The 10,317-nt window shown below is 33.1% G+C and overlaps 3 protein-coding genes and 1 pseudogene across 3 annotated transcripts in view; all 4 read left to right on the top strand.

The window, feature by feature from the left end:
- LOC110011690 lies at window positions 126–500 on the top strand (the record flags this gene model as incomplete). The annotated part of the gene is given in 1 exon segment (XM_020692381.1): window positions 126–500. A coding segment is annotated over 1 exon segment (213 nt), but the record flags the coding sequence as incomplete, so codon positions are not given.
- Window positions 4,496–7,164, top strand: LOC105157546. Its single transcript, XM_011073955.2, has 3 exons — window positions 4,496–4,651; window positions 5,824–6,336; window positions 6,429–7,164. The coding sequence occupies exons 1-3, from the start codon at window positions 4,576–4,578 to the stop codon at window positions 6,962–6,964; spliced, it is 1,125 nt and encodes a 374-aa protein (XP_011072257.2). The 5' UTR covers window positions 4,496–4,575; the 3' UTR covers window positions 6,965–7,164.
- On the top strand, window positions 7,943–9,047 carry LOC105157595 (annotated as a pseudogene).
- Window positions 9,992–10,317, top strand: part of LOC105157544 (GTP-binding nuclear protein Ran2-like) — a gene marked incomplete in the record, with an annotated part of 2,475 nt that continues 2,149 nt past the window's right edge. Inside the window, 1 exon segment of the mRNA XM_011073953.2 lies at window positions 9,992–10,035. Coding sequence (XP_011072255.1) covers window positions 10,033–10,035 — 3 coding nt within the window.

The following is a 10,317-nucleotide window of genomic DNA, read 5'->3' as shown; positions in this document are numbered from 1 at the left end:
ACTCTTTCCGCACTCCCATCGTCTCTTCCGCCGCACCGCCGAACCCCCGTAACCGCAGAAACCCGCCTGCCGCTGCCCAATCCAACAACTGGTGGACCCCGATCTTCGGCTGGTCTGGTCCTCGGGACTACATTGGCGGCGGTGTCAAAACCGAAGCGGGTCCTGCCCAAGCCGAGAACGGATCGCGCGGGGCAGAGAAGAACTTGTTCCGTGGTTGCTTCACGGAGGAGAAGGCGAAGGAGCTGCGTAAAAAGACGATAGAGACCTCCACTTTTCACGATATTATGTACCACTCCGCGATCGCCTCCAGACTCGCTTCGGATGTGTCGGGTCGTTGAGTCGGGTCAAGTAATAATCAGTCTGTCCATTGTGTATTTTTCTTTTCTTTTCTTTTAATTCAGTTTGTACAAATAAATAGTGCCGCATTTGGATGTAATTGTAGACGGCTAGTAAATGTATTTTGGGCTCTTCGACTTTTTGATCATATTATATCCTTTCAATTTCTGAATGCAGTAAACATTATTAATAAATTACTAAAAATATTAAATCATCACGAAAAAAGAGTTTGAAACTTATTATTTAAAATAGATGTTTATACAATTTTTTGATAAATGAGAAGGTATGGGTGACAACCCACAAATCCATTTAGAAGGATTGTGCCTGAATTGTGTGTCAACTAATGTTGCTATAATTGATATACCATCGCTAAAAATTAAGGTGTAATTAGGTGGGAATGAACACCTACGTCTATCATGCCCCTATATTATTTGTATAGGTCTAGCGGAGAAATGAGCATTTTAGAATGAGAAACACGTGGATTATTATGGAATCTTGGTCGCATAAAAGCTCATCAATAGTTCTAGTTTGTCTAGGTGAATAGGACGAATACATTATTATTCAAGTTTATTTGAATTATTATTAAAATTAAGATAAATGCATTTGAATTTTAGTTGGTTACTAACTGGATCGAATAAATAAAAGTTGAATTCAGGTTGTTTGATATTTTAAGTATATTGTATAATGTTTTCACTAATTGAATAAAGTTTGAAAGGAGTTTCAAAATTTTATTGAAAAATTCTTAATATTTTTTTAGTTTGTTTTACTAACTTCAATAATTAAACGAGTTTTTATCCGATTAATTTTAATTACATAACTAATAATTTTATTTAGAATTTATTCCGTTTAGACCCCTTGAAAATATAAAATTCCACTTTTCTAAAGGTTTTGAAGTTTTACTTATATATTTTTTTTTAAAATTTTCGTTACAATTGACTCCTTTATGTTAGGATTTGAATAAAAAATACTGATATTTATAAAAAAAATATATATAAATTTTTAACTTTGTCCATTATTTAATATTTTTACGTATATTTTTATACTTATTAAGGAATATTTTATATATATATAAAGAGTAACGTTAACATCATTACATTTATTTTCTTACAAGTACAAAATTATTATATTAGAATGTTAATGAGGTGTAAAATCAAGAAATTATATAATTTTTTTTAATATTAATATTTTTCATTTAAATCATAACAACAGAAGCCAAAAATAAGTATTAAATTTTTAAAAGAGGTATAAATATAATTTTAAAACTTCTTTGAAGATAATATAATTTCGTAATTAATTTTTTTTTAAAAATGTTGGAGGCTCAAAGAAAGCCCAGTGATGGACTTTGTTTCATAAGTTGAAAACGGGAACTATATTGAGTTGGACTCCGAATACGGATCCATACAGTGGGAGGTCCAATTCTCACAGCTTATATTTCTAAAATCTAATTAATAATAATAATAAAATAAATAAATAATAACACAATAATTTTATTTATTTATTAGTTAATTACTACACACACGCCAAGATTAATTGCTTGCTAACTACCAAATCATGCGTGATTAAGAGGTCACTAATTGCACATGCCGGTGGGGTTTTTATCTATACACATTTGTTGCCGACCAACAATCAACAAAATTAAGCATACCCTATGATAGGAACGTATTATACCCGTTTGAAAAAAAAAATATAAATAATCCTAAAAAAATATTAAAATATCACCATATATAACGGATTCACATCTTTCTATTTCGAGTTGAGTTGTTCGACTCGACTTGTTCCAATGAGTCGAGATCTAAATCATAGATCCTCTGACTACTCATGATTTGAGATGACGCCACATGAACTAGTCAGGTATGCACATTTAGCCCTGTAGATACCCTTATTCTATTGCATTTATAGTAAAAATATATTTATTACAATTTACAAGCATTAAACATCTCTAATTCACATTATTCTATCTTGACCTCGAGCTGATTTAAGCATTAAAACTTAACGGACTTTTATTTTCTCAGAAACCACACTTTAATCTAAATATATATGCTCAGAGATAGCTACTTTCGACCCGAATTGCCCTGAAACTGATCACTTGCAATTAAATTCTTCAATAATCATAATTAAAAAAAATAAAGTAAATGGAATTTCTCAATTCCTCAATCAATACATGATATTGAGGCGCACATGGGGTGCAGGGGAACAGTGTACCCAGATCTTGAAATTCCCCATTTTTATTTTATTAATTTGATAATTATGCTGTATGTTCTGCTGGCACATCTCTCCAGATATCATTAGTTAATTAATTAATTTTTTTTAAAATTTTGGAGGAAATATTCAGTAGAAAGGGAGAATCCTATTTAATTTTTGTGGTGCTGAGTGATGGTAGCTTCCTAGAAGTTCAGCCATGCTTTATTCTATCACCATGCATGTGCATGTGGTGGCAGGCACAAGAAAGACCTTCAGGGTCAGTTTGGTAATTTTTATTTTATTTTTAAACCATCATCTTATATAAAATTTAAACTGTTAAAAATGCGATAATTATTTAAATATTTAATATCTTGTAGACGATGTTTTATGAAATTCTACTATAGTTGTTCTAATAGTGAAGAATTGAAACTTTATATATACTTAGATCGAAATTGTGCCCTGTGATGAAATCAATGTAACTTAGACGTCAGCGTGTCCACAATTAAAACTTTTCGATGGTCAAATTATTCAACTGGTAATAAATATAACATAGCTTTAAGAAGGGGAAAGATAACGTTATTTATAGTTTGGGCTTGGTATGGAACCACAAGGGGCATATATCACATATCCGATAATCTGGTGTTTGGATTTAATTGGGCTGATGTGATTTAAAAAACACGTTAATTCTCTATTTTGTATGAGTATTTTTGGATTCATTGAAGAGCAGTTTGATGAACGATAGTATATTTTTTGACTCATTAATTTAGTGAATGATAATATTGTACCCATATAGAAATTATGGTAATAAACTCATATGGTAACAAAAAATGGATGAGAACCTAATAGATCGTTAAAATCAAAGAGGTATTGATGATTTTTCAAACAATAAAGGGATATTCGATAATTATACCAAACTTTACTACCTTAACCCTCGAACCCAATATTTTTTACATTAGACCCAGTCACAATCCCATCCTCATTCACATTAAAATAAGTATTTTAAATACCAATTCAAGTACAATAATACTCACTCATAAACTGCCCGACTCAGCGTACATTGAAACACAAAGAATCAAGAAAAGTGGAAGACAATTTAGATGTAGTAAGACAAGAAAGCCCCTGGGGAGACCAGAAAACAGGCTGCCTGGATGGTCATGTGTGTTATGGGATGGCATGTCCCAAACCTGCCCCAGTTAAAACCTAACCACAATGTCAAACTTCCAATTATGATGAGTTTGATGTTATTAATGTTGCTTGAAAAGCCCTAAACACCTGTCCATAAATAATAACTATTATAATTATAATACACTAAACCCCAGATATTCCTTCCACCCCTGCAATTTTGGTGATTGATTGTTAGGGTTGGAGATTTCTTCACAAAGTTTCTATTCTGTTTTTTCTGTAAGAATTGCAGGTGCATCCTGCCCTTTTTGCATCCTCTGCCTCATAATTGATTATAGGGATATAAATTACAAAAGAGTTTTTATGATATTTATCATAATTATTATTTGATTTATGTATTAATTAATTATTTATGTGTTTCATTACCTATTATATTTATATATAAATTGGGTTTGGAAAATGCCAAAATATATGAATTTTTATTAACCCGAATGAGATAAACAACTAATGAGGTTTTGCTCGATTAGTAAGGTCGAAATCTTACAATCAAAAGGTTGTGAGTTCGAATCCCACGAATATGAATGTATATGTTTGTTTTTATAGTGGTTTGTTGTTTTCTTATTTTGTTTAGATGTGTTCGCTGATTTGCATTATAAATGTATAATTTATTGAATAATGTAATGAATTACATACTAAGCAAGAGAGAAACGGCATTAATTTAAACACCAAAATGACTAAAATGGCCCCAACCATTTAGGTTTAAAAATAATTAAAAAAAAAACAGGTGGCATTTGTTGTAATTTCGTCGAAATTGGGGGGCCTTCTCATTTAGAAAAACGCATAAATACCCTTCCATCCTTCTCCATTTTGATTCAAGCATCTCTACTCTCCTCTCCCTATCCCAAAAACACACACACACACACACACAAAGCCAAGATGAAGAAAGTGAACATATTCACACTACTACTTGTACTTTTTTCCACCTTCACCATTGCATTGTGCTTAACTGATGGTACGTACCCTTTCAACTCCTTCACCTCTTCACAATAACCATTTCTACTCTTCGTGTCATCGTGAGACCTCATCTTCATCACTTTAATATTTTATAAAAATAATTTTTCTGATCATTTTATCTGTTATATTGTATGAAAACTCTCAACATTTCTCTTAATTTCTTTAGGGCTTCATTAAGATTTTTTAGAATTACAAATATTTCTCGTTGTTTAAAAAATTACAAATACATATTTGGAATTAACGATCATCTAACAAACACCTCTCTACAACGAGTTGTCATGAGGAGGTATTCGTTAGACGGTTGTTGATTCTAAAGGGTATTTGTATTTTTTTCAAACAATTAGAGTACTATTAATTATGACAAATTTAAAAAAGTCTACTTTAATATACCCTTTCTTTCAACGTTAGTTACAAATCATGCACATTTCTCATTTATTCTTCTCCTTTTCTAATAAAGTTTTCTAATGTTCCAGTTGATATATGAAGCTGGCTATGAGAAAATTTAATATTTTGATCAATTTTCGGATCATAGTGTATATGGTGTAGCTTTTAAATATATAATTAGATTACTTTGGAAGAATCAGATGTATGATGCTAAAGACTGTGACGATGAATATTATTACATTACTGCAATAATTTATGAATTATGATATAAATTTGTCACATGCATGTTTGTCGTGACAGCCCATTAGATGTTACGGAATTAGATTAATTTAAGTGTAATTGTGTTTTAATTTGCAACATTTAAATATTTGAATTTATGACATAATTATTATGGTTGTACCTCTACGAACCAACGAACCCTATTTAAATAATACAAAAGGATAGCATGAAATTCTTGAATTTTTAGAGTACCAATGGGATCATTTATGACTTGGCGATGGTTTCAATTCTAAAGCCTAGTAACTGAATTTTGGGCACTTTCTAGTACGTCAGCCATGTTGCATCTTGGCCCAAATCTCAAAATTCATGATCCCCTTCTTTATTTAATAGACATAGCACGTGACATCTTTGTTTTGGAAGGTGTGATGAATTAACTCAAATATTACGTTGAGGACAATGATAAATATCAATCACATATTAGCATGACACTGTTATAACATTGTTTATATACATAATGACAATATATTTATATCATTAAGTTTTTAATCTGTTTGAACTTTTTTTTAGGATTATTACCAAATGGCAACTTCGAGTATGGGCCCAAGCCCTCACAAATGAAGGGAACCAAGGTGATAGACCCCCATGCCATACCCTCTTGGGAGATCTCGGGCTTCGTTGAGTACATAACTTCGGGCCACAAACAAGGCGACATGCTGCTGGTGGTGCCGGAGGGTGCCTCGGCCGTCCGCCTCGGAGATGAAGCATCCATCAAGACCAAAGTCAAGGTCACAAATGGCATGTTCTACTCCCTTTCATTTAGTGCTGCTAGAACTTGTGCACAAGAAGAGAAGTTGAATGTGTCGGTTTTGCCCAATAAGGAGTCCAAGGACTGGGGCATTTTGCCGATACAAACTGTTTATAGCAGTGATGGTTGGGATTCTTACTCTTGGGGCTTCTTGGCCCAATCCAACGACATTGAGATCATGATCCATAACCCCGGAAAAGAAAAAGATCCGGCTTGTGGGCCACTTATTGATTCAATTGCACTCAAGGCTTTGCCCAATCCCAAGAGACAAAGAGGTGAATTTTGAATTTTTATCTCATGTTCACCCAATGTAGTTCTATACCTAAAGATATTATTTTTTACATATATTCTTTTTTATATGATGTAGGTAACATTTTGAAAAATGGAAACTTTGAAGAAGGTCCGTATATCTTCCCTAACACATCTTACGGTATCCTTATTCCACCTAACATCGAGGATGACCACTCTCCGTTGCCTGGATGGATGATTGAATCCCTAAAAGCTGTGAAATATGTAGACTCTAACCACTTTGCGGTGCCCGAGGGTAAACGAGCAGTTGAATTGGTGGCTGGAAGGGAAAGTGCACTAGCACAAACAGTGAGGACTGTGCCTGGAAAAACTTATAACCTTATATTTTCAATAGGTGATGCAAAGAATTCCTGTGAGGGGTCGATGACAGTTGAGGCCAATGCGGGTAGAGACATTCTCCAAGTTCCTTACGAGTCGAAGGGCAATGGAGGGTTCAAACGTGCTAAGCTTAGGTTCAAGGCAGTGTCTTCACGTACTAGGGTCAGATTCCTGAGCACATTTTATCATATAAAGAGCGATAATTCTGGTTCTTTATGTGGTCCCATTATTGATGACGTGAGGTTGGTCAGTATTCGATATCCAGGACATGTATAAGCGAAAATAAACATGATAAATCACAACTCGTCATCATCAACAAAGTTACTAAATTGAGTTATCTTTTTCTTTTCTTAGGTCCTCTTTCCTTATGACATAAGGAAGTGGGTTTCAAGTTATTTTACAATGTTCTTTACGTGTAACTATATATATCCTTACAAGTTCAAAAGAATGATTCCACTTTTTCTTTTGCATGCATATATACCCACTCTTGGTATATCTTATGTTGTGTTGGGCTATGTGTGTAAAGCATAATTAGTTGACAGGAATTTCAGATATTGTATTTTAATTTTTATTTTATTTGGGATGTATTATAATAAATTTTTTCAAATTTATCATAATTATAAATATTTTATTATTATTTAAAAAATTATAAACATCTCTTTTTGATTAAGATTGTCTAATAAATATCCTTCTACACTGTCACGAGGGAGTATTTATTAGATAATTAGTAATACTTGAGGGATATTAAATTTTTAAATAACGAAAAGATAATTATAATTATAAGAAATTTTAAAGAATAACATGAAAATCTTGAATTTATGACATAATTATTATGGTTGTACTTCTACTAACCAACGAACCCTATTTAAATAATACAAAAGGATAGCATGAAAGTATTGAATTTCTAGAGTGCCAATGGGATCATTAATGACTTGACGGTGGTTCCAATGTTAAAATGCCTAGTAAGAATTTCGGGCACTTTCTAGTACGTACGCCATATTGCATTTTGGCCCGAATCTCTATTTCATGCTCCCCTTCTTTATTTAATAGACATAGCACGTGACATGGTTGTTTTGGAAGGTGTTGTGAATTAACTCAAATATTACGTCGGGGACAATAATAAATATTAATTACTTGTTAGTATGACACTGTTATATAAATATGGGTATATATATTTCAATGTTATTTATGTATATAAAGACGATATGTTTATATCGATAAATTTTGATTGATTTAACTTTTTCAAAATTATTACCAAATAGCAACTTCATGTATGGATCTAAGCCCTCATAAATGAAAGGAACCAAGGTGATAGACCCCTATGCCATACCCTCTTGGGAGATCTCGAGCTTCGTCGAGCACATAACATCAGGCACAAACAAGGTGACATGCTGCTGGTGGTGCGGAGGGCACCTCGGCCGTTCGCCTTGGAGATGAAGCACCCATCAAGACCAAAGTCAAGGTCACAAACATGTACTACTCCCTTTCATTTAGTGCTGCTAGAATTTGTGCACATGAAGAGAAGTTGAATGTGTCGGTTTTGCCCAACAAGGAGTACAAGGATTGGGGCGTTTTGCCCGTACAAACTGTTTATAGCAGTGATGGTTGGGATTCTTACTCTTGGGGCTTCTCAGCCCAATGCAATGACATTGAGATCATGATCTATAACCCCAGAAAGGAAAAAGATCTGGCTTGTGGGCCACTTATTGATTCAATTGCACTCAAGGCTTTGCCTAATCCCAAGAGACAAAGAGGTGAATTTTGAATTTTTATCTCCTCTTTGCCCAACATAATTCTATACTTAAAGATATTATTTTTTACACATATTTTTTCTGGATATGATGTAGGTAACATTTTGAAACATGAAAACTTTGAAGGGGGACTGTATATTTTTCCTAACACATCTAATGCTATCCTGATTCCACATCGAGGATGACCACTCTCCGTTGCCTGGATGGATGATTGAATCCGTAAAAGCTGTGAAATATTTAGACTCTAACCACTTTGCGGTGCCCGAGGGTAAACAAGCAGTTGAATTGGTGGCTGGAACAAAAGTCCACTGGCACAAATAATGAGGACTGTGCCTGGAAAAACTTATGACCTTACATTTTTAGTAGGTGACGCAAAGAATTTCTGTGAGAGGTCGATGACAGTTGAGGCCAGTGCTGGCAGAGACATTCTCCAAATTCCTTATGAGTCGAAGGACAATGGAGGGTTCAAACGTGCTAAGCTCAGGTTCAAGGCAATGTCTTCACGTACTAGGGTTAGATTTCTAAGCACATTTTATCATATAAAGAGCGATAGTTCGGATTCTTTATGTGGTCCCATTATTTATGACGTGAGGTTAGTTAGTATTTGATATCCAAAATGTGTATGAGCAAAAACAAGACATGATAAATCACAAGTTGTCATCATCAACAAAGTTACTAAATTAAGTTATCTTTTCCTTTTTCTTTTATTAGGGCCCCTTTTCCTATGACATAAGGAAGAGGCTCTCAAGTTATATTATAATATTCTTTACGTGTCACTATATCCTTACAAGTTCAAAAGAATGAATTCTATTTTTTTGTAGATTAAAAATACATGATTATGAATTCTATGAGACTAAAAAAATATTTTATCTTAAAATCCTATTATAACTTATGTATTTTAAAATAGAATAATTTTTAAATATGATTTTTGGCTCGATATTAAAATAGAACTACTCGTTTTTGCAAAGTATTTGACTATTTAAATTATAATTGTTTTTTTGCTTGTTTAAATGTAATATCAAATTGCAAAAGCTACAAAATGAATGTTATGGCCAAAAAGGAAAATTCATAAAAACTAATTATTCTAAATAAGTAAAATGTTCGTAAAGATTAATTTTGTTAAAGATAAATATTTTTTAAAAATCAATCTTAAAACATCAATTCGTTGAGATTTCACAATTAAAATAAGTTTGAGTCCTATGAATATAGGTATTTAATTCACTTTTAATAGTGGTATTGTTTCTTTGCTTGATTTGAAGTTGTTGGTCCATTTATAAATATTAATGTATTATGTATTAAATGTTGTATAATATTTTAATCTATTCAGAAATATTAATGTATATTAAAAAAAAACATCTGACCGTTGAAATTCTCAGACTCTATAATGGAAGGACCAGAAAATAGAACGATATCCAACGGTCAGAAATCAGGCGGCAAATTTAAGCCAACCCTAATCCAACGGCTGTACCGCTCGCGTTCCATCTAAGCGAAAACCTTGGCTTGCCGAGTGCTCACGCTATATATATACTTCCCGCCCCAAACATCTCACTCCATTCAAATTCTCCGTCTGTATCTTTCTCTCTCTAAAATTCTATGGTAACTCGTTTGTTCTCCCTCAGTCAATGCAATTCTAGGTGACAAAAAAATCTTAACTCACGTATTGAATTGAATGCAGGCTCTTCCGGATCAACCGACAGTAGATTACCCAAGCTTCAAGCTCGTGCTGGTTGGTGATGGCGGTACAGGTAATTTCACTCACTTTCACTTTGCTTTTTCCTTGTTCTTCTATTCTTTTTTCTAATATATTCCTTGCAGAAGTAATTTGGATTTTGTGTTGAGTTTTGGATTAATTGAGAGGTGAACTGCCAACTTTGATGA

The sequence above is a fragment of the Sesamum indicum genome, linkage group LG3 (assembly GCF_000512975.1).
Source record: "Sesamum indicum cultivar Zhongzhi No. 13 linkage group LG3, S_indicum_v1.0, whole genome shotgun sequence".
Classification (NCBI taxonomy): domain Eukaryota; kingdom Viridiplantae; phylum Streptophyta; class Magnoliopsida; order Lamiales; family Pedaliaceae; genus Sesamum; species Sesamum indicum.
Note: the sequence above shows the minus strand (reverse complement) of the source record. Positions and strands in the feature narration are given on the sequence as shown.